A 25,939-nucleotide genomic window follows, 5' to 3' on the forward strand; every position below is an offset into this window, starting at 1 on the left:
GCAACAATTGCGGCGGATAATTTTAGAACGAGAGTGTCTAGATTGTCTAGCCTGGCTGATTTGTACGGGTCCAGATTTTGTACCTCTTTCAGAACATCTGCTGGAGAAATGGATGAGGCTTGGGCAAGTTGCTGTGCAGAGATGTTGACCGGGGTAGGGGGTTGCCAAGTGGAAAGCATGGCCAGCTGTAAAAATTTTTAAAAAATGCTTCTTGAAATTCATGATTATCATAGATTTATCGGTGGTGACAGTGTTTCCTAGCCTCAGAGCAGTGAGCAGCTGGGAGGAGGTGCTCTTATTCTCCATGGACTTCACAGTGTTTCCTAGCCTCAGTGCAGTGGGCAGCTGGGAGGTGGTGCTCTTATTCTCCATGGACTTTACAGTGTTTCCTATCCTCAGTGCAGTGGGCAGCTGGGAGGTGGTGCTCTTATTCTCAATGGACTTTACAGTGTTTCCTATCCTCAGTGCAGTGGGCAGCTGGGAGGAGGTGCTCTTATTCTCCATGGACTTCACAGTGTTTCCTAGCCTCAGTGCAGTGGGCAGCTGGGAGGTGGTGCTCTTATTCTCCATGGACTTTACAGTGTTTCCTATCCTCAGTGCAGTGGGCAGCTGGGAGGTGGTGCTCTTATTCTCCATGGACTTTACAGTGTTTCCTATCCTCAGTGCAGTGGGCAGCTGGGAGGAGGTGCTCTTTATTCTCCATGGACTTTACAGTGTTTCCTATCCTCAGTGCAGTGGGCAGCTGGGAGGTGGTGCTCTTATTCTCCATGGACTTTACAGTGTTTCCTATCCTCAGTGCAGTGGGCAGCTGGGAGGTGGTGCTCTTATTCTCCATGGACTTTACAGTGTTTCCTATCCTCAGTGCAGTGGGCAGCTGGGAGGTGGTGCTCTTATTCTCCATGGACTTTACAGTGTTTCCTATCCTCAGTGCAGTGGGCAGCTGGGAGGTGGTGCTCTTATTCTCCATGGACTTTACAGTGTTTCCTATCCTCAGTGCAGTGGGCAGCTGGGAGGTGGTGCTCTTATTCTCCATGGACTTTAGTGTCCCCGAACTTTTTGGAGTTTGTTCTAATGTTTTCTGTTAGGAAAGCAAAGGCTATCTTTTTCAAACTGTCTGTGTATATTGGTTCCTAACTTCTCTGAAAAGATGCATATTGCGTGGGCTATTCGATGCTGATGCAATATGCCACAGGATGTTTTTGTCCTGGTCAAGGGCAGTCAGTACTGGAGTGAACAAAGGGCTATATCTGTTCTTAGTTCTACATTTTTTTAAATGGGCATGATTATTTAAGATGGTGAAGAAACCACTTTTAAAGAATAACCAGGCATCCTCTACTGATGGAATGAGGTCAATATCCTTCAAGAATACCCGGGCCAGGTTGATTAGAATGGCCTGCTCGCTGAAGTGTTTTAGGGAGCGTTTGACAGTGATGAGGGTTAGTCGTTTGCCCGCGGACCCATTACGCATGCAGGCAATGAGGCAGTGAACGCTGAGATCCTGGTTGTGTTTAGAGGGCAGGTTGGTCAGGATGATTTCTATGAGGATTTAGGGTAGTACCTGATGGTTTCCTTTTTCATTTGTGTGAGATTGACAGCATCTATCTTAGATTGTGGGACGGCTGGGTGTTCAGCATGTCCCAGTTTAGGTCACCTAACAGTACAAACTGAAGATAGATGGGGGGCAATTAATTCACATATGGTGTCCAGGGCACAGCTGGGGGCCGAGGGGGGTCTATAACAAGCGGCAACAGTGAGAGACTTATTTCTGGAGAGATGGATTTTTAAAAGTAGAAGCTTAAATTGTTTGGGCACAGACCTGGATAGTATGACAGAACTCTGCAGGCTATCTCTGCAGTAGATTGCAACTCCACCCCCTTTGGCAGTTCTATCTTGGCGGAAAATGTTGTAGTTTGCAATGGAAATTTCAGAATTTTTGGTGGCCTTCCTAAGCCAGGATTCAGACACGGCTAGGACATCAGGGTTGGCAGAGTGAGCTAAAACAGTGAATAAAACAAACGTAGGCTTTTGCAGTTACAGAAGTCAACAAATGATAGCGTCTGGGGAATAGGAGTGGAACTGGGGGCTACAGGGCCTGGGTTAACCTCTACATCACCAGAGGAGGAGTAGTATGAGGGTACGGCTAAAGGCTATAAGAACTGGTCGTCTAGTGCGTTGGGGACAGATAGTAAAAGGAGCAGATTTCTGGGCGTGGTAGAATAGATTCAAGGCATAATGTACAGACAGGGATATGGTAGGATGAGAGTACAGTGGAGGTAAACCTTGGCGTTGAGAGACGTTGAGAGAGGTTTCATCTCTGGAGGTACAAGTTAAGCCAGGTGAGGTCTCTGCATGTGTGTGGGGTGGGACAAAAGAGCTGTCTAAGGCATTTTGACTCTACAGTGAAATAAAACAGTAAAAACTAGCCAAGACAGCAGTAGACTAGACATATTGAGAGACATAAAGCAATCACAGGTGTTGATCAGGAGAGCTAAGACAACAACGGGTAAATGGTGATGAATATGCAGAGCGGGTCAGTTCGGTACATACAGGACCTGAGTTCGAGGCTGGGGCCGACAGGTAAATGGTGATGAATGGGCAGAGCGGGTCAGTTAGGTACATACAGGACCTGAGTTAGAGGCTGGGGCCGACAGGGTCAGTTAGGTACATACAGGACCTGAGTTGGAGGCTGGGGCCGACAGGGTCAGTTAGGTACATACAGGACCTGAGTTAGAGGCTGGGGCCGACAGGGTCAGTTAGGTACATACAGGACCTGAGTTCGAAGCTGGGGCCGACAGGTAAATGGTGATGAATGGGCAGAGCGGGTCAGTTAGGTACATACAGGACCTGAGTTCGAAGCTGGGGCCGACAGGGTCAGTTAGGTACATACAGGACCTGAGTTGGAGGCTGGGGCCGACAGGGTCAGTTAGGTACATACAGGACCTGAGTTAGAGGCTGGGGCCGACAGGGTCAGTTAGGTACATACAGGACCTGAGTTCGAAGCTGGGGCCGACAGGTAAATGGTGATGAATGGGCAGAGCGGGTCAGTTAGGTACATACAGGACCTGAGTTCGAAGCTGGGGCCGACAGGTAAATAAAATGAGGTAGCGTGTTATTGAAACAGTCCAGGGGGCATCAGCTGTGTAGCCGAGTGATCATAGGGTCAAAAGAGCAGCAATAGGTGAGTCAGGGTGCTGTTCGGTAGTCATTACTACACTAGGTGAGTCAGGGTGCCGTTCTGTAGTCACTACTACGCTAGGTGAGTCAGGGTGCTGTTCGGTTGTCACTACTACACTAGGTGAGTCGGGGTGCTGTTCGGTTGTCACTACTACACTAGGTGAGTCGGGGTGCTGTTCGGTTGTCACTACTACACTAGGTGAGTCAGGGTGCTGTTCGGTAGTCACTACTACGCTAGGCGAGCAAGGGGACACAGCGTTCAGAAAAGCTAGTGGGCCGTGGCTAGTAGATGGTTCTGTGGCGACATCGTAACAGAATAGCCTGTTGAGACCACATCGGGTAATCACGTTGGCAGTCCAGTCGGCGGTGCTCCATGTTGACAATGAAGGTTCCAGGCAAATTGGCAAAGGAGGTATTGTAGCCCTAGAATTAGCTGGTATATGGGCCGAGCTCGAGGCTAGCTGGTGCTTGCTTCGGGACAGAGGCGTTAGCAAACAGTATCCACTCTTTTGCAGCTAGCTAGCTGCGATGATCCAGAGTAAAGATCCGGTGTAATGATCCAGAGCGTGCAGGAATCTGGTGATGTGGTAGAGAGAAGCAGTACGATATGCTCTGGGTTGATATCACGCTGTGCAGACTGGCAGGTGTTGTCCGAGCTAAGGCTGGCTGATGACTGGGGGGAAAATAGGCGAGGACCGCTAGCCGTGGCTAACAAGACTAGTAGCTCGTTAGCTGGCTAGCTCCTTATGGAATTTCCAGTTATAAGGAATAAAAATTGCAGATCCGTACCACATTGGGTGAGGACGGGTTGCAGGAAAGTATATTTAGTTCGTAGATGGAAAGTGAGATTAAGATACGAATAAGTCCGGCTCTTTACACGGGATAAGATACAGACAGATACACACGTCCTACTGCTGCGCCATCTTAGATATTTTAATGTATTTTTTTTCACCTAAGCCCCTTTATGATCTAGGAAAAACCCTGACATACACACGGTCCACTCTGGCCTGCCTCATGTACCCAAACACACTGTTGGTACGCACACACTCACTGTCCTGTCCTGAAACACTGTTACGGAAACGTTTTGTTGCGATACAGGATGGCTAATTCTCAGGGCCTTGTTACAAAACGATACAAATACATGTTCCTTCCTCTCTCCCTCTTCATCTCTCTCCCCCTTCCTTGCTCTCCTTATCCTCTCTCCTTATCCTCTCTCTCTCCTTATCCTCTCTCCCCTTCATCTCCCTCTCCCTCCTTATCCTGTCTCTCCTCCGTCTCTCTCTCCTTATCCTCTCTCCTCCGCCTCTCTCTCTCCTTATCCTCTCTCCTCCGCCTCTCTCTCTCCTTATCCTCTCTCTCCTTATCCTCTCTCTCCTTATCCTCTCTCCCCTTCCTCTCCCTCCTTATCCCCTCTCCTTCGTCTCTCTCTCTCCTTATCCCCTCTCCTCCGTCCCTCTCTCCTTATCCCCTCTCCTCCGTCCCTCTCTCTCCTTATCCTCTCTCCTCTCGCTCTCCTTATCCTCTCTTCTCCGTCTCTCTCCTTATCCTCTCTCCTCCGCCTCTCTCTCTCCTTATCCTCTCTCCTCCGCCTCTCTCTCTCTCCTTATCCTCTCTCTCCTTATCCTCTCTCCCCTTCCTCTCCCTCCTTATCCCCTCTCCTTTGTCCCTCTCACTCCTTATCCCCTCTCCTCCGTCCCTCTCACTCCTTATCCCCTCTCCTCCGTCCCTCTCACTCCTTATCCCCTCTCCTCCGTCCCTCTCACTCCTTATCCCCTCTCCTCCGTCCCTCTCACTCCTTATCCCCTCTCCTCTGTCTCTCTCCTTATCCTCTCTTCTCCGTCCCTCTCCTCCGTCCCTCTCACTCCTTATCCCCTCTCCTCTGTCTCTCTCCTTATCCCCTCTCCTCCGTCTCTCACTCCTTATCCCCTCTCCTCCGTCCCTCTCACTCCTTATCCCCTCTTCTCCGTCTCTCACTCCTTATCCCCTCTCCTCCGTCCTTCTCACTCCTTATCCCCTCTCCTCCGTCCCTCTCACTCCTTATTCCCTCTCCTCCGTCCCTCTCACTCCTTATCCCCTCTCCTCCGTCCCTCTCACTCCTTATCCCCTCTCCTCCGTCCCTCTCACTCCTTATCCCCTCTCCTCCGTCTCTCACTCCTTATCCCCTCTCCTCCGTCCCTCTCACTCCTTATCCCCTCTCCTCCGTCCCTCTCACTCCTTATCCCCTCTCCTCCGCCCCTCTCACTCCTTATCCCCTCTCCTCCGCCCCTCTCACTCCTTATCCCCTCTCCTCTGTCTCTCTCCTTATCCTCTCTTCTCCGTCCCTCTCCTCCGTCTCTCTCTCCTTATCCTCTCTCTCCCTCCTTATCCCCTATCGCTCCTTATCCCCTATCGCTCCTTATCCCCTATCGCTCCTTATCCCCTATCGCTCCTTATCCCCTATCGCTCCTTATCCCCTATCGCTCCTTATCCCCCTCCTTATCCCTCCCCTATCCCCTCTCCCTCCTCTATCCTCCTCCCCTCTCCCTCCTTATCCCCTCTACCTCCTTATCTCCTCTACCTCCTTATCCCCTCTACCTCCTTATCCTCTCTCCCTCCTTATCCTCACTCCCTCCTTATCCCCTCTCCCTCCTTATCCCCTCTCCCTTCTTATCCCCCCTCTCCCTCCTTATCCTCTCCCCTCACTCGTCTCTCTCTCTCCCTTGAACCGTAAGGAGGGATGTGAAGGAGGGGTGTCGAGGAGGGATGTGTTAGTGTTGGAACCAGGCCCAGTAGGTCCTTTTGAACGGTGCTTTCTGATTGGCTTACTGCCAGAGGGGCTGTTTACATCCAGACCCATTAAGGAGGGCACACACCACAAGCAGGCAGGAAACAAGGTCTGATAGATAGGTCAGATTTTCAAGCCTAGTAAATCTTTACAAACACATTCACCATTACCCCTCACCTCTCTTCTCTCCCGACAAGTTATAATCCACGAGCACAGAGAATAGGGTCCTGCTGTCCTAGTCTTCTGCTATAACATGTTATACTCTCCTCATACACTCTCAGTCTGTGTGTCTGTGTCCGTCCGTCTGTGTCTGTGTTCGTTCAGACAGCTGATGTAGGAGGAAGCTCTGCTCCCACTGGAATGCCTGCTGCTGCACACCCACAGCTATTCAGGGCTCACGCCTGCCACACACACACACACACACACACACGCGCTTGCCACACACACACACACACACACACAAGCCTGCCACACACACACACACACACAAGCCTGCCACACACACACTCACGCCTGCCACACACATGCACGCCTGCTACACACACACACACACACACGCCTGCCACACACACACACACACACTCTCACTTCTCAGCTGGGGGGAAGGATTGCATAGTTCAGGAGTGTTTCCATCTCATAACAAATGTTCCCTCTAAGCTGCGCCTCTCCCCCTGTTCCTCTAAGCTGCGCCTCTCCCCCTGTTCCTCTAAGCTGTGCCCCTCCCCCCTGTTCCTCTAAGCTGTGCCCCTCCCCCTGTTCCTCTAAGCTGTGCCCCTCCCCCTGTTCCTCTAAGCTGTGCCCCTCCCCTGTTTCTCTAAGCTGCGCCCCTCCCCTGTTTCTCTAAGCTGCGCCCCTCCCCTGTTTCTCTAAGCTGTGCCCCTCCCCTGTTCCTCTAAGCTGCGCCCCTCCCCTGTCCCTCTAAGCTGCGCCCCTCCCCTGTCCCTCTAAGCTGCGCCCCTCCCCTGTTCCTCTAAGCTGCGCCCCTCCCCCTGTTCCTCTAAGCTGCGCCCCTCCCCTGTTCCTCTAAGCCGCCTCCTCCCCCTGTTCCTCTAAGCTGTGCCCCTCCCCCTGTTCCTCTAAACTGCCCCTCCCCCTGTCCCTCTAACCTCTGTCTGTACCTTTGCAAAGATAAAGAAATTGCAGGAGTTTTTTTTTTTTAAACGCAAATTAAACCATTTTATTGTCTACCGCCATATCTTACAAATGTTCTAAAAATCTGTCCTGCAGAGTGTGCTGACCTTTGGTCTGATATGCGTGTTCGGAAACATGCGAGAACAAGTTAAGACGGCAGGAAAGAAAATTGGTATAGAACAAGAACCAGCCGCCAACCTGTACACAGAACTCATCCTCCTAAAACTTGAAAGCGTTTTACAGGACAGTACTCATCCCCATTCACTCAAAACTCATCCTCGTAAAACTTGAAAGCATTTTACAGGACAGTACTCATCCCCCTTCACTCAGAACTCATCCTCGTAAAACTTGAAAGCGTTTTACAGGACAGTACTCATCCCCCTTCACTCAAAACTCATCCTCGTAGAACTTGAAAGCGTTTTACAGGACAGTACTCATCCTTCTTCACTCAGAACTCATCCTCGTAGAACTTGAAAGCGTTTTACAGGACAGTACTCATCCCCCTTCACTCAAAACTCATCCTCGTAGAACTTGAAAGCGTTTTACAGGACAGTACTCATCCCCCTTCACTCAAAACTCATCCTCGTAGAACTTGAAAGCGTTTTACAGGACAGTACTCATCCCCCTTCACTCAAAACTCATCCTCGTAAAACTTGAAAGCGTTTTACAGGACAGTACTCATCCCCCTTCACTCAAAACTCATCCTCGTAGAACTTGAAAGCGTTTTACAGGACAGTACTCATCCCCCTTCACTCAAAACTCATCCTCGTAGAACTTGAAAGCGTTTTACAGGACAGTACTCATCCCCCTTCACTCAAAACTCATCCTCGTAGAACTTAAAAGCGTTTTACAGGACAGTACTCATCCCCCTTCACTCAAAACTCATTCTCGTAAAACTTGAAAGCGTTTTACAGGACAGTACTCATCCCCCTTCACTCAAAACTCATCCTCGTAAAACTTGAAAGCGTTTTACAGGACAGTACTCATCACTGAGAACTGATTGACAGCAGCAGCCAGACAAGGGGAAAGAGACTTGTTCAATAGAAGATTAAACCAGATAGACATGGGGACTAGTTTATTCCAACAGCCCATCAGGCTGTATAATAGATAGTCTGTTGGTCCCTCCAGTATACTGCACATTCACTTTCAATGTGTAGCTGTAGCGCTTTGAGTGAATGTTTTTGTGTGTTATTTCTGTGTGTTATGTAACGTCTTTTTTCTTTAAGCACATGAATGAATGTCCCCCTGGTGGGATAATACAGTTGATCTGAATGTTGCGGAAGTGGAAGAATGAGGATTTGACGGTCTTATCTTATGTGGTGGTCAAATGAGAGTCCAGGGTTACACCAAGGTTGTGTGCGTGGAGGGAGGGAGAAACAGTGGAGGTGTTGTCAATGGTGAGGTTCTCAGGTGGATTTGGTGCCTATGAGGAGTTCTGTTTTTATCTCTGTTGAGCTTTCATTTATTTCACCTTTATTTAACCAGGTAGGCCAGTTGAGAACAAGTTCTCATTCTCAGCTTGAGGAAGTTCTGTTTTATCCCTGTTGAGCTTGAGGAAGTTTGAACCAGACTCGGGAGTTAGATCTCTTGGTAGACTTCTGGGACAGATTGAAATGTAACTAGGTTTTTATAGTCCGTGCATGTGTCTTGTCTAACTGTCTCTACCCTCCCAGTCTGATAACAGCTGACACATGGAGAGTTTGTGTTTGTCCTCGTTGATCTGCAGAAGCAGCAGCTACTCTTCCTGGGGTCCACAAGAAACACAAAACATGACAAGTAAACAAAACAGTGATAGGCAAGACAGACCAATTTTAAAATACAAGAATATATTAACAATACAACAGAATAATGTTAGTGTGTTTGTGTCCCCTCACGGTCCGTTCCATGAGATGTTATTTAATCTGTTTGTAAAGGTCATTTATCTGTTTGCTTGCGTAATTGGAGATGGGAGTTCCATGCGATCATGGCTCTGTGTAATACTGTGCATTGGCTTAATGTACTTTGAGACTGTGAATAGACCCCTGGTGGCATGTCTTGTGGGGTATATATGGGTGTCTGAAGAGACCCCTGGTGGCATGTCTTGTGAGGTATGTATGGGTGTCTGAAGAGACCCCTGGTGGCATGTCTTGTGAGGTATGTATGGGTGTCTGAAGAGACCCCTGGTGGCATGTCTTGTGGGGTATGTATGGGTGTCTGAAGAGACCCCTGGTGGCATGTCTTGTGGGGTATGTATGGGTGTCTGAAGAGACCCCTGGTGGCATGTCTTGTGGGGTATATATGGGTGTCTGAAGAGACCCCTGGTGGCATGTCTTGTGAGGTATGTATGGGTGTCTGAAGAGACCCCTGGTGGCATGTCTTGTGGGGTATGTATGGGTGTCTGAAGAGACCCCAGGTGGCATGTCTTGTGGGGTATGTATGGGTGTCTGAAGAGACCCCTGGTGGCATGTCTTGTGGGGTATGTATGGGTGTCTGAAGAGACCCCTGGTGGCATGTCTTGTGGGGTATGTATGGGTGTCTGAAGAGACCCCTGGTGGCATGTCTTGTGGGGTATGTATGGGTGTCTGAAGAGACCCCTGGTGGCATGTCTTGTGGGGTATGTATGGGTGTCTGAAGAGACCCCTGGTGGCATGTCTTGTGGGGTATGTATGGGTGTCTGAGCTGTGTGTTATTTGATTAACAGGAAGAAAAATGTACATTACAAATAAAACAAAAATAACCACAAGCCTCAATACCACCGTTACAACCAATAAACCACTACAACTTTTGAGCCAGCTACAGCTCTGTTTTGAGCCAGCTACAGCTCTGTTTTGAGCCAGCTACCGCTCTGTTTTGAGCCAGCTACCGCTCTGTTTTGAGCCAGCTACAGCTCTGTTTTGAGCCAGCTACAGCTCTGTTTTGAGCCAGCTACAGCTCTGTTTTGAGCCAGCTACAGCTCTGTTTTGAGCCAGCTACAGCTCTGTTTTGAGCCCCAGCTACAGCTCTGTTTTGAGCCCCAGCTACAGCTCTGTTTTGAGCCAGCTACAGCTCTGTTTTGAGCCAGCTACAGCTCTGTTTTGAGCCAGCTACAGCTCTGTTTTGAGCCAGCTACAGCTCTGTTTTGAGCCAGCTATAGCTCTGATGAGTCTTTCTTTGCTGCACTTGACCCTATTACCGGACAACATTGTCTGGCAGGAATTAGTTCCTGTTCCACTGGTTCTCCCCCTTCCCCCCTCTCTCTTTCACTTTCTCTCTAACTCTCTCTCTTCTCCCTACCCCAGGTGAATAAGCCAGGTGTGATGCGGGACCAGATCGGTGTTAGTGGGGGTCAGCTGAAGGTCAAGTACCCGTACGAAGAATCCACCTACAACCGCAAGGTCAATGCTATTACCACGACAACACACAACGGCAACAGCACCACCGGACAGACCACCGGTAAACCCTCCCCGGTGACTGGGCTGTCTAAAGAGCGCACCGCCGGACAGACCACCGGTAAACCCGCCCTGGTGTCTGGACTGTCTAAAGAACGCAGCTCAGACAGTACGGGCTCCAGTAAAGGGTCGTCAGAGAGTACCGGACCCTGGGGAGGCAAACTGGTGGGACCCCTGACTCCTGAACAGGCCCTCAGACAGTACCGCTCTCAACTCACTATCCTGGAACAGACTGAGATACACTCCTACCCAGAGGTACACACTCACACACACACACACACACACACACACACACACAGACACACATTCACACCAGAGCTCTACAGTGTGACCATTGTACTCTGAAAGTATTCAGACCCCTTCCCTTTTCCCACATTTTGTTACATTACAGGCTTATTCTAAACTGGATTAAATAAAATCTATATACAATACCCGTTAATGACAAAGCGAAAACAGGTTTTTAAAATTTTTTGCAAATTTATAAAATGTAAAATGTATTTAAATGAGTATTCAGAGCCTTTGCTATGAGACTCGAAGTTGAGCTTGGGCATTCTTAAATGGAAGACGTTTGGAACCATCAAGACTCTTCCTAGAGCTGGCCGCCTGGCAAAACTGAGAAATAGGCAGAAAAGGGACTCGGTCAGGAAGGTGACCAAGAACTTGATGGTCACTCTGATAGAGTTCCAGAGTTCCTCTGTAGAGATGGGAGAACCTTCCAGAAGGACAACCATTTCTGGAGCACTCCACCAATCAGGCATTTATGGTAGAGTGGCCAGGTGGAAGCCACTCCTCAGTAAAAGGCACATGACAGCCCATTGAGTTTGCAAAAAGGCACCCTCGAAGCAGCGTTACCCATGCAGAGCAAGGGGAACAACCACTCCAAGTCTCAGAGCGAGTGACGTTTGAAACGCTATTAGCGCGCACCCCGCTAACTAGCTAGCCATTTCACATCGGTTACACCAGCCTCATCTCAGGAGTTGATAGGCTTGAAGTCATAAACAGAAGAGCTGCTGGCAAAACTCACAAAAGTGCTGTTTGAATGAATGCTTACGAGCCTGCTGCTGCTGCCCAGTCAGATACTTAGATACTTGTATGCTTATATGCTCAGTCAGATTATATGCAACGCAGGCCACGCTAGATAAACTAGTAATATTATCAACCATGTGTAGTTAACTAGTGCTTATGATTGTTTTTTATAAGATAAGTTTAATGCTAGCTAGCAACTTACCTTGGCTTACTGCATTCGCATAACAGGCAGTCTCCTCGTGGAGTGCAACGAGAGGCAGGTGGTTATAGCGTTGGACTAGTTAACTGTAAGGTTGCAATATTGGATCCTCCGAGCTGACAAGGTGAAAATCTGTCGTTCTGCCCCTGAACAAGGCAGTTAACCCACTGGTCCTAGGCCGTATTTGAAAATGACAATGTGTTCTTAACTGACTTGCCTAAGATTTCCCTTCACTGGAACTAAGGGGCCTAGCCCAAACCATGAAAAATGCCTCCTCCACCAAACTTTACAGTTCAAAACAATTTTGGGGGGGGGGGTCACATACACGTTTAGTAGATGTTATTACGGGTGTAGTGAAATACTTTGATTTCTAGCTCCAACAGTTCAGTAATATCTAGCCATTTCACAACAATACACACATCTAAAGTAAAGGAATTAAGAATATAATATTTGGATGAGCGACGTCAGTGTGGCATAAACTAAGATACTGTAGAATAGAATACAGTATATACATATGAGATGAGTAATGCATAGACTAAGATACTGTAGAATAGTATAGAATACAGTATATACATATGAGATGAGTAATACATAGACTAAGATACAGTAGAATAGTATACAGTATATACATATGAGATGAGTAATGCATAGACTAAGATACTGTAGAATAGTATACAGTATATACATATGAGATGAGTAATGCATAGACTAAGATACTGTAGAATAGTATAGAATACAGTATATATATATGAGATGAGTAATGCATAGACTAAGATACTGTAGAATAGTATAGAATACAGTATATATATATGAGATGAGTAATACATAGACTAAGATACTGTAGAATAGAATACAGTATATACATATGAGATGAGTAATGCATAGACTAAGATACTGTAGAATAGAATACAGTATATACATATGAGATGAGTAATGCATAGACTAAGATACTGTAGAATAGAATACAGTATATACATATGAGATGAGTAATGCATAGACTAAGATACTGTAGAATAGAATACAGTATATACATATGAGATGAGTAATGCATAGACTAAGATACTGTAGAATAGTATACAGTATATACATATGAGATGAGTAATGCATAGACTAAGATACTGTAGAATAGTATAGAATACAGTATATACATATGAGATGAGTAATGCATAGACTAAGATACTGTAGAATAGTATAGAATACAGTATATACATATGAGATGAGTAATGCATAGACTAAGATACTGTAGAATAGAATACAGTATATACATATGAGATGAGTAATGCATAGACTAAGATACTGTAGAATAGAATACAGTATATATATATGAGATGAGTAATGCATAAACTAAGATACTGTAGAATAGAATACAGTATATACATATGAGATGAGTAATGCATAGACTAAGATACTGTAGAATAGTATAGAATACAGTATATATATATGAGATGAGTAATACATAGACTAAGATACTGTAGAATAGAATACAGTATATACATATGAGATGAGTAATGCATAAACTAAGATACTGTAGAATAGTATAGAATACAGTATATACATATGAGATGAGTAATGCATAGACTAAGATACTGTAGAATAGTATACAGTATATACATATGAGATGAGTAATGCATAAACTAAGATACTGTAGAATAGAATACAGTATATACATATGAGATGAGTAATGTATAGACTAAGATACTGTAGAATAGTATACAGTATATACATATGAGATGAGTAATGCATAAACTAAGATACAGTAGAATAGTATAGAATACAGTATATACATATGAGATGAGTAATGCATAAACTAAGATACAGTAGAATAGTATAGAATACAGTATATACATATGAGATGAGTAATACATAGACTAAGATACTGTAGAATAGTATAGTATAGAATACAGTATATACATATGAGATGAGTAATGCATAAACTAAGATACTGTAGAATAGTATAGAATACAGTATATACATATGAGATGAGTAATGCATAGACTAAGATACAGTAGAATAGAATACAGTATATACATATGAGATGAGTAATACATAGACTAAGATACAGTAGAATAGAATACAGTATATACATATGAGATGAGTAATGCATAGACTAAGATACAGTAGAATAGAATACAGTATATACATATGAGATGAGTAATGCATAGACTAAGATACAGTAGAATAGAATACAGTATATACATATGAGATGAGTAATGCATAGACTAAGATACAGTAGAATAGAATACAGTATATATGAGATGTGTAATGCATAAACTAAGATACAGTAGAATAGTATAGAATACAGTATATACATATGAGATGTGTAATGCATAGACTAAGATACAGTAGAATAGAATACAGTATATACATATGAGATGAGTAATGCATAGACTAAGATACTGTAGAATAGTATACAGTATATACATATGAGATGAGTAATGCATAGACTAAGATACAGTAGAATAGAATACAGTATATACATATGAGATGAGTAATGCATAGACTAAGATACAGTAGAATAGAATACAGTATATACATATGAGATGAGTAATACATAGACTAAGATACTGTAGAATAGTATACAGTATATACATATGAGATGAGTAATGCATAGACTAAGATACTGTAGAATAGAATACAGTATATACAAATGAGATGAGTAATGCATAGACTAAGATACTGTAGAATAGTATACAGTATATACATATGAGATGAGTAATGCATAGACTAAGATACAGTAGAATAGAATACAGTATATACATATGAGATGAGTAATACATAGACTAAGATACTGTAGAATAGTATAGAATACAGTATATATATATATGAGATGAGTAATGCATAGACTAAGATACAGTAGAATAGTATAGAATACAGTATATACATATGAGATGAGTAATACATAGACTAAGATACTGTAGAATAGTATAGAATACAGTATATATATATGAGATGAGTAATACATAGACTAAGATACTGTAGAATAGAATACAGTATATACATATGAGATGAGTAATGCATAAACTAAGATACTGTAGAATAGAATACAGTATATACATATGAGATGAGTAATGCATAGACTAAGATACTGTAGAATAGTATAGAATACAGTATATATATATGAGATGAGTAATACATAGACTAAGATACTGTAGAATAGAATACAGTATATACATATGAGATGAGTAATGCATAGACTAAGATACTGTAGAATAGGATAGAATACAGTATATACATATGAGATGAGCAATGCATAGACTAAGATACAGTAGGATAGAATACAGTATATACATATGAGATGAGTAATGCATAGACTAAGATACAGTAGAATAGAATACAGTATATACATATGAGATGAGTAATGCAAGTTATGTAAACATTATTAAATTGACGAGTGTTACATTATTAAAGTGGCCAGTGATTTCAAGTCTATTTATATTGGGCAGCAGCCACTCAATGTTAGTGGTGGCTATTTTACAGTCTGAAGGCCTTGAGATAGAAGCTCTTTTTCCATCTCTCGATCCCAGCTTTGATGCACCTGTACTGACCTCGCCTTCTGGATGATAGCGGGGTGAACAGGCAGTGGTTCGGGTGGTTGATGTCCTTGATGATCTTTTTAGCCTTCCTGTGACATCGGGTGGTGTCGGTGTCCTGGAGGGCAGGTAGTTTGCCCCCGGTGATGCATTGTGCAGACCGCACCACCCTCTGGAGAGCCTTACGATTGTGGGCAGAGAAGTTGCCGTACCAGACGGTGATACAGCCCGACAGGATGCTCTCGATTGTGCATCTGTAAACGTTTTAGGTGCCAAGCCAAATTTCTTCAGCCTCCTGAGACAAGCACACGTGCACACACACACACACACACACACACACACACACACTGAGACATAGACAAACACACACACACACTGAGACACACACACACACACACACACACACACACACACACTGAGACACAGACAAACACACACACACACTGAGACACACACACACACACACACACACACACACACTGAGACACACACACACACACACTGAGACACACACACACACACACACTGAGACACACACACACACACACACACACACACACTGAGACACACACACACTGAGACACACACACACACACACACACACACACACTGAGACACACACACACTGAGACACACACACACACTGAGACACACACACACACACACTGAGACACACACACACACACACACACACTGAGACACACACACACACACACACACACACACACTGAGACACACACACACACACACACTGAGACACACACACACACTGAGACACACACACACACACACACACAAACATGTATTTTGTTACATTAAAACAATTCTGTGATTAATTTGTTGATAATATTATGGTTCCAACAGGTGTATTTCCTGGGTCCCAACGCTAAGAAGCGTCCTGCAGTCGCTGGGGGCAACAACAATGGGGGTTTTGATGACGAGCAGGGCGGGTACATCCATGTACCCCACGATCACCTGGCCTTCAGATACGAGTTCCTCAAAGTCATCGGCAAGGGCAGCTTCGGACAGGTAACGCTTTAACCTCTGACCCCTGGACCCAGTTAATTTCCCCCTCATCTTTTCTCTTCATGTTTCCTTAACTTAATTAGTTGCACAAAACTTTTTAAGGCATATTTCCCCCTTAAATTAAGTGAAACGTTTTTATATTTTTGATTATTTAACCTTTATTTAACTAGGGAAGTCAGTTAAGATCAAATTGTTATTTACAATGACGGCCTACCAAGAGGCAAAAGGCCCATGAGGTCCCTTAACGGCTTCATTCAGTATGGATATCAATGTAAACTGCATTTGTGGAGGTGAATGTTGCTTTCATCTGCTCTGGTTACAAAAGGAAAATATCAACCAGCTAGCTACTTAGCTATTCAATGAAAAGTGCACAATCAATGCTGGGTAGTTAGCTATAGCTACTTTGTGAGCTAGCTGGCTAGTTAGCTATAGCTACTTTGTGAGCTAGCTGGCTAGTTAGCTATAGCTACTCTGTGAGCTAGGTGGCTAGTTAGCTATAGCTACTCTGTGAGCTAGCTGGCTAGTTAGCAATAGCTACCCTGTGAGCTAGCTGGCTAGTTAGCAATAGCTACCCTGTGAGCTAGCTGGCTAGTTAGCAATAGCTACTCTGTGAGCTAGGTGGCTAGTTAGCTATAGCTACTCTGTGAGCTAGCTGGCTAGTTAGCTATAGCTACCCTGTGAGCTAGCTGGCTAGTTATCTATAGCTACTCTGTGAGCTAGCTGGCTAGAGTTAGCTGGCTAGTTAGCTACTCTGTGAGCTAGCTGGCTAGTTAGCTACTCTGTGAGCTAGCTTCATGTACTAGAAAGGAATAAAAACAAGTTGAGGAAAAGCAACTACAAGAAAAGTGTTTTATCTTCTGAATCAATTTGTTTCTCCTGTCTTGAATATAGAAGTTATGTTTTGCGATCTTCCAAAATAAAGGCAATCTCTTTGGGGAGACTTTGTCAATGAACCAGGTCGTCTCCATGGTAACCAGAGACTCTTTCTGCAGTACTTGCCTTCATCAAACTACCGTAAAACCCTTAAATTGTGCCCTTACCTAGGGAAATGTTAGTAACACCCTTAAACAATTAAACAAGGGGAAATGATTCCTTAAAGCACAGGTGTCAAACTCATTCCACGGAGGGCCTAGTGTCTGTTGGTTTTTGTTTTTCCTTTCAATTAAGACCTAGACAACCAGGTGAGGAGAGTTCCTTACTGAGACCTAGACAACCAGGTGAGGTGAGTTCCTTACTGAGACCTAGACAACCAGGTGAGGGAGTTCCTTACTGAGACCTAGACAACCAGGTGAGGGGAGTTCCTTACTGAGACCTAGACAACCAGGTGAGGGGAGTTCCTTACTGAGACCTAGACAACCAGGTGAGGGGAGTTCCTTACTGAGACCTGGACAACCAGGTGAGGGGAGTTCCTTACTGAGACCTAGACAACCAGGTGAGGGGAGTTCCTTACTGAGACCTGGACAACCAGGTGAGGGAGTTCCTTACTGAGACCTGGACAACCAGGTGAGGGAGTTCCTTACTGAGACCTGGACAACCAGGTGAGGGGAGTTCCTTACTGAGACCTGGACAACCAGGTGAGGGGAGTTCCTTACTGAGACCTAGACAACCAGGTGAGGGGAGTTCCTTACTGAGACCTAGACAACCAGGTGAGGTGAGTTCCTTACTGAGACCTAGACAACCAGGTGAGGTGAGTTCCTTACTGAGACCTAGACAACCAGGTGAGGTGAGTTCCTTACTGAGACCTAGACAACCAGGTGAGGGGAGTTCCTTACTGAGACCTAGACAACCAGGTGAGGGGAGTTCTTTACTGAGACCTGGACAACCAGGTGAGGGGAGTTCCTTACTGAGACCTAGACAACCAGGTGAGGGGAGTTCCTTACTGAGACCTAGACAACCAGGTGAGGGAGTTCCTTACTGAGACCTAGACAACCAGGTGAGGTGAGTTCCTTACTGAGACCTAGACAACCAGGTGAGGTGAGTTCCTTACTGAGACCTAGACAACCAGGTGAGGTGAGTTCCTTACTGAGACCTAGACAACCAGGTGAGGGGAGTTCCTTACTGAGACCTAGACAACCAGGTGAGGGGAGTTCCTTACTGAGACCTAGACAACCAGGTGAGGGGAGTTCCTTACTGAGACCTAGACAACCAGGTGAGGGGAGTTCCTTACTGAGACCTGGACAACCAGGTGAGGGGAGTTCCTTACTGAGACCTAGACAACCAGGTGAGGGGAGTTCCTTACTGAGACCTGGACAACCAGGTGAGGGGAGTTCCTTACTGAGACCTGGACAACCAGGTGAGGGGAGTTCCTTACTGAGACCTGGACAACCAGGTGAGGGGAGTTCCTTACTGAGACCTGGACAACCAGGTGAGGGGAGTTCCTTACTGAGACCTAGACAACCAGGTGAGGGAGTTCCTTACTGAGACCTAGACAACCAGGTGAGGTGAGTTCCTTACTGAGACCTAGACAACCAGGTGAGGTGAGTTCCTTACTGAGACCTAGACAACCAGGTGAGGTGAGTTCCTTACTGAGACCTAGACAACCAGGTGAGGGGAGTTCCTTACTGAGACCTAGACAACCAGGTGAGGGGAGTTCTTTACTGAGACCTGGACAACCAGGTGAGGGGAGTTCCTTACTGAGACCTAGACAACCAGGTGAGGGGAGTTCCTTACTGAGACCTAGACAACCAGGTGAGGGGAGTTCCTTACTGAGACCTAGACAACCAGGTGAGGTGAGTTCCTTACTGAGACCTAGACAACCAGGTGAGGTGAGTTCCTTACTGAGACCTAGACAACCAGGTGAGGTGAGTTCCTTACTGAGACCTAGACAACCAGGTGAGGGGAGTTCCTTACTGAGACCTAGACAACCAGGTGAGGGGAGTTCCTTACTGAGACCTAGACAACCAGGTGAGGGGAGTTCCTTACTGAGACCTAGACAACCAGGTGAGGGGAGTTCCTTACTGAGACAACCAGGTGAGGGGAGTTCCTTACTGAGACCTAGACAACCAGGTGAGGGGAGTTCCTTACTGAGACCTAGACAACCAGGTGAGGGGAGTTCCTTACTGAGACCTAGACAACCAGGTGAGGGGAGATCCTTACTGAGACCTAGACAACCAGGTGAGGTGAGTTCCTTACTGAGACGTAGACAACCAGGTGAGGGGAGTTCCTTACTGAGACCTAGACAACCAGGTGAGGGGAGTTCCTTACTGAGACCTAGACAACCAGGTGAGGGGAGTTCCTTACTGAGACCTAGACAACCAGGTGAGGGGAGTTCCTTACTGAGACCTAGACAACCAGGTGAGGGGAGTTCCTTACTGAGACCTAGACAACCAGGTGAGGGGAGTTCCTTACTGAGACCTCGACAACCAGGTGAGGGGAGTTCCTTACTGAGACCTAGACAACCAGGTGAGGGGAGTTCCTTACTGAGACCTAGACAACCAGGTGAGGTGAGTTCCTTACTGAGACCTCGACAACCAGGTGAGGTGAGTTCCTTACTGAGACCTCGACAACCAGGTGAGGTGAGTTCCTTACTGAGACCTGGACAACCAGGTGAGGGGAGTTCCTTACTGAGACCTGGACAACCAGGTGAGGGGAGTTCCTTACTGAGACCTGGACAACCAGGTGAGGGGAGTTCCTTACTGAGACCTAGACAACCAGGTGAGGGGAGTTCCTTACTGAGACCTAGACAACCAGGTGAGGGGAGTTCCTTACTGAGACCTAGACAACCAGGTGAGGGGAGTTCCTTACTGAGACCTAGACAACCAGGTGAGGGAGTTCCTTACTGAGACCTAGACAACCAGGTGAGGGGAGTTCCTTACTGAGACAACCAGGTGAGGGAGTTCCTTACTGAGACCTAGACAACCAGGTGAGGGGAGTTCCTTACTGAGACAACCAGGTGAGGGGAGTTCCTTACTGAGACAACCAGGTGAGGGGAGTTCCTTACTGAGACAACCAGGTGAGGGGAGTTCCTTACTGAGACAACCAGGTGAGGGGAGTTCCTTACTAAGACCTAGACAACCAGGTGAGGGGAGTTCCTTACTGAGACCTCGACAACCAGGTGAGGGGAGTTCCTTACTGAGACCTCGACAACCAGGTGAGGGGAGTTCCTTACTGAGACCTAGACAACCAGGTGAGGGGAGTTCCTTACTGAGACCTAGACAACCAGGTGAGGGGAGTTCCTTACTGAGACCTAGACAACCAGGTGAGGGGAGTTCCTTACTGAGACCTAGACAACCAGGTGAGGTGAGTTCCTTACTGAGACCTAGACAACCAGGTGAGGGGAGTTCCTTACTGAGACCTAGACAACCAGGTGAGGGGAGTTCCTTACTGAGACAACCAGGTGAGGGGAGATCCTTACTGAGACCTAGACAACCAGGTGAGGGGAGTTCCTTACTGAGACCTCGACAACCAGGTGAGGGGAGTTCCTTACTGAGACCTAGACAACCAGGTGAGGGGAGTTCCTTACTGAGACCTAGACAACCAGGTGAGGGGAGTTCCTTACTGAGACCTAGACAACCAGGTGAGGGGAGTTCCTTACTGAGACAACCAGGTGAGGGGAGTTCCTTACTGAGACCTAGACAACCAGGTGAGGGGAGTTCCTTACTGAGACCTAGACAACCAGGTGAGGGGAGTTCCTTACTGAGACCTAGACAACCAGGTGAGGGGAGTTCCTTACTGAGACCTCGACAACCAGGTGAGGGGAGTTCCTTACTGAGACCTCGACAACCAGGTGAGGGGAGTTCCTTACTGAGACCTAGACAACCAGGTGAGGGGAGTTCCTTACTGAGACCTAGACAACCAGGTGAGGTGAGTTCCTTACTGAGACCTCGACAACCAGGTGAGGTGAGTTCCTTACTGAGACCTCGACAACCAGGTGAGGTGAGTTCCTTACTGAGACCTGGACAACCAGGTGAGGGGAGTTCCTTACTGAGACCTGGACAACCAGGTGAGGGGAGTTCCTTACTGAGACCTGGACAACCAGGTGAGGGGAGTTCCTTACTGAGACCTAGACAACCAGGTGAGGGGAGTTCCTTACTGAGACCTAGACAACCAGGTGAGGGGAGTTCCTTACTGAGACCTAGACAACCAGGTGAGGCGAGTTCCTTACTGAGACAACCAGGTGAGGGGAGTTCCTTACTGAGACAACCAGGTGAGGGGAGTTCCTTACTGAGACAACCAGGTGAGGGGAGTTCCTTACTAAGACCTAGACAACCAGGTGAGGGGAGTTCCTTACTGAGACAACCAGGTGAGGGGAGTTCCTTACTGAGACAACCAGGTGAGGGGAGTTCCTTACTGAGACAACCAGGTGAGGGGAGTTCCTTACTAAGACCTAGACAACCAGGTGAGGGGAGTTCCTTACTGAGACCTCGACAACCAGGTGAGGGGAGTTCCTTACTGAGACCTAGACAACCAGGTGAGGGGAGTTCCTTACTGAGACCTAGACAACCAGGTGAGGGGAGTTCCTTACTGAGACCTAGACAACCAGGTGAGGGGAGTTCCTTACTGAGACCTCGACAACCAGGTGAGGGGAGTTCCTTACTGAGACCTCGACAACCAGGTGAGGGGAGTTCCTTACTGAGACCTAGACAACCAGGTGAGGGGAGTTCCTTACTGAGACCTCGACAACCAGGTGAGGGGAGTTCCTTACTGAGACCTAGACAACCAGGTGAGGGGAGTTCCTTACTGAGACCTGGACAACCAGGTGAGGGAGTTCCTTACTGAGACCTAGACAACCAGGTGAGGGAGTTCCTTACTGAGACCTAGACAACCAGGTGAGGGGAGTTCCTTACTGAGACCTCGACAACCAGGTGAGGGGAGTTCCTTACTGAGACCTAGACAACCAGGTGAGGGGAGTTCCTTACTGAGACCTAGACAACCAGGTGAGGTGAGTTCCTTACTGAGACCTCGACAACCAGGTGAGGTGAGTTCCTTACTGAGACCTCGACAACCAGGTGAGGTGAGTTCCTTACTGAGACCTGGACAACCAGGTGAGGGGAGTTCCTTACTGAGACCTGGACAACCAGGTGAGGGGAGTTCCTTACTGAGACCTGGACAACCAGGTGAGGGGAGTTCCTTACTGAGACCTAGACAACCAGGTGAGGGGAGTTCCTTACTGAGACCTAGACAACCAGGTGAGGGGAGTTCCTTACTGAGACCTAGACAACCAGGTGAGGGGAGTTCCTTACTGAGACAACCAGGTGAGGGGAGTTCCTTACTGAGACCTAGACAACCAGGTGAGGGGAGTTCCTTACTGAGACAACCAGGTGAGGGGAGTTCCTTACTGAGACAACCAGGTGAGGGGAGTTCCTTACTGAGACAACCAGGTGAGGGGAGTTCCTTACTGAGACAACCAGGTGAGGGGAGTTCCTTACTAAGACCTAGACAACCAGGTGAGGGGAGTTCCTTACTGAGACCTCGACAACCAGGTGAGGGGAGTTCCTTACTGAGACCTAGACAACCAGGTGAGGGGAGTTCCTTACTGAGACCTAGACAACCAGGTGAGGGGAGTTCCTTACTGAGACCTAGACAACCAGGTGAGGGGAGTTCCTTACTGAGACCTCGACAACCAGGTGAGGGGAGTTCCTTACTGAGACCTCGACAACCAGGTGAGGGGAGTTCCTTACTAATCAGTGATCTCCTTGGTATCAAACTACAAGTGAAACACTTAAGAGGTTTTATGCAACCTGACCCTTAACCATTGAACCCTAACCCTAGTCCTCTCAAGGTGCTACAACAGCCTATTGTTTGGTTTTTGATTGATTACCTGATAGATGTATTGATGGGATAACTGACGTATTGACAAATATATATATATATATATATTGATCTGATGACCAGGTGGCGAAGGTGTACGACCACAAGCTGCAGCAGCACCTGGCTCTGAAGATGGTCCGTAACGAGAAGCGTTTCCACCGCCAAGCCCAGGAGGAGATACGTATCCTCGAGCATCTCCGTAAGCAGGACCGCTCCGGAACCATGAACGCCGTCCACATGCTAGAACACTTCACCTTCAGAAACCACATCTGCATGACCTTTGAACTGCTCAGCATGAACCTGTATGAGCTGATCAAGAGGAATAAGTTCCAGGGCTTCAGTCTGCCGCTGGTCAGGAAGTTCGCCCACAGCATCCTGCAGTGTCTGGAGGCGTTGAACCGACACCGGATCATTCACTGTGACCTGAAGCCGGAGAACATACTGCTGAAACAGCAGGGACGGAGTGGAATCAAGGTGAGGATGGAACGACTATACACACACACTACACACACACTATACACACTACACTACACACACACTATACACACTACACTACACACACACTATACACACTACACTACACACTACACACACACAATATACTGCTGAAACAGCAGGGACGGAGTGGAATCAAGGTGAGGATGGAACTACACACACACTACACACACTACACTACACACACTACACTACACACACTACACACAGAGAATATACTGCTGAAACAGCAGGGACGGAGTGGAATCAAGGTGAGGATGGAACGACTACACACACACACTACACACTACACACACACTATACACACTACACTATACTGCTGAAACAGCACGGACTATACACACTACACACTACACACACACTACACACTACAGAGATATACTGCTGAAACAGCAGGGACGGAGTGGAATCAAGGTGAGGATGGAACGACTACACACACACACTACACACTACACACACACTATACACACTACACTATACACACACTATACACACACTATACACACACTACACACACACTACACACACATTTATATTTAAGTCATTTAGCAGACGCTCTTATCCAGAGCGACTTACAACACACTATACACACTACACTACACACACACTATACACACTACACTACACACACTACACACAGAGAATATACTGCTGAAACAGCAGGGACGGAGTGGAATCAAGGTGAGGATGGAACGACTACACACACTACACTACACTACACACACACTACACACTACACACACACTATACACACTACACTACACACACACACTACACACTATACACACACTACACACACACTATACACACACACACTACACACACACTATACACACTACACTACACACAGACACACACACACTACACACACTACACACACACACTACACTACACACAGACACACACACACTACACACACTATACACTACACACACACACAGAGAATATACTGCTGAAACAGCAGGGACGGAGTGGAATCAAGGTGAGGATGGAACGACTATACACACTACACACACTACACACACACTATACACACACACTACACACACACACTACACACACACACACACTATACACACACACACACACACACACACACACACACACACACACACACTCTACACACACACACACACACACACACTACACACTATACACACACTACACACTTGCTCCTTGCCTTGCTATTTCTGTGTCTGACTCGGTCTCTCTGTCCAGGTGATAGACTTTGGTTCGTCATGTTTCCATCACCAGCGTGTCTACACGTACATCCAGTCCCGCTTCTACCGTGCCCCTGAGGTCATCCTGGGGTCACGCTACGGTCTCCCCATTGACATGTGGTCATTTGGCTGTATCCTGGCTGAGCTGCTGACAGGGTATCCCATGTTCCCAGGCGAGGACGAGGGGGACCAGCTGGCCTGTGTCATGGAGCTACTGGGCATGCCCCCTACCAAGCTGCTGGAGCAAGCCAAGAGGGCTAAGAACTTCATCTCCTCCAAGGGCCACCCGCGCTACTGCGGGGCGAACACCTTACCCAGTGGGGCCACGGTGTTCACGGGCTCCCGCTCGCGCAGGGGGAAGCTCCGGGGTCCCCCTGCCAGTAAAGAGTGGAGCGCGGCCCTGAAGGGATGTGGAGATATCACCTTTACAGACTTTATTAAGAGGTGTCTAGACTGGGACCCTTCCAGCAGACTGACCCCTAGTCAGGCCCTCAGACACCCCTGGCTCTACCGACGCCTGCCTAAGCCCCTGGCCCCCGCCGCTGGGGAGAAGAAAGGAGCGACAGAACACCACTCTACCTCCTTCCCATCCATCCTGCCGGCTAAAGGAGGGAGCGGCACAGCGGCAAATCACAAACAGAGAGCCAACATGATGGGAGACTCAGCAGGGTCCATACCCCTCCGCACCGTGCTGCCCAAACTGGTCTCATAGACAGATGGAGAGAGGGACAGAACCAGAAGGTTTTTAAATTAGTTGGGTGGTTGTTCTTTTCTCTTTTGGTTTTCTGTGTTTTTAATTATTTTGGAACGTGTGGACACTCCAGGTGTTGATTTAGAATTGTATCTGATGAACGGCCGTTGGACAGACTATATATAAAGGTGTATACAGCAGATTAACTGACTCAGTGATTACTACATACACACCTTAGAGCAGCTCTGGCCCTGTTGCTCTCCTACCTCATCATTCATTACAGGTCTAGACCAGTCCCTGATGAGGGGAATCACCCACCTGGTGTCCCAGGTCTAGACCCTGATGAGGGGAATCACCCACCTGGTGTCCCAGGTCTAGACCCTGATGAGGGGAATCACCCACCTGGTGTCCCAGGTCTAGACCCTGATGAGGGGAATCACCCACCTGGTGTCCCAGGTCTAGACCCTGATGAGGGGAATCACCCACCTGGTGTCCCAGGTCTAAATCAGTCCCTGATTAGAGGGGA

At 47.1% G+C, this 25,939-nt stretch overlaps 1 protein-coding gene across 1 annotated transcript in view; it reads left to right on the forward strand.

The window, feature by feature from the left end:
• The window catches only part of dyrk3 (dual specificity tyrosine phosphorylation regulated kinase 3), a 41,745-nt gene extending 16,132 nt beyond the window's left edge, over window positions 1-25,613 (forward strand). Inside the window, exons 3-6 of the mRNA XM_065004725.1 lie at window positions 10,327-10,731; window positions 16,096-16,260; window positions 23,092-23,481; window positions 24,721-25,613. Coding sequence (XP_064860797.1) covers window positions 10,327-10,731; window positions 16,096-16,260; window positions 23,092-23,481; window positions 24,721-25,434 — 1,674 coding nt within the window. The 3' untranslated portion in view covers window positions 25,435-25,613. The remainder of the gene's footprint in view (window positions 1-10,326; window positions 10,732-16,095; window positions 16,261-23,091; window positions 23,482-24,720) is intronic.
• Window positions 25,614-25,939: the final 326 nt, after the last annotated feature.

This window comes from Oncorhynchus nerka, linkage group LG2 (genome assembly GCF_034236695.1).
Source record: "Oncorhynchus nerka isolate Pitt River linkage group LG2, Oner_Uvic_2.0, whole genome shotgun sequence".
NCBI classification, from domain to species: Eukaryota; Metazoa; Chordata; class Actinopteri; order Salmoniformes; family Salmonidae; genus Oncorhynchus; species Oncorhynchus nerka.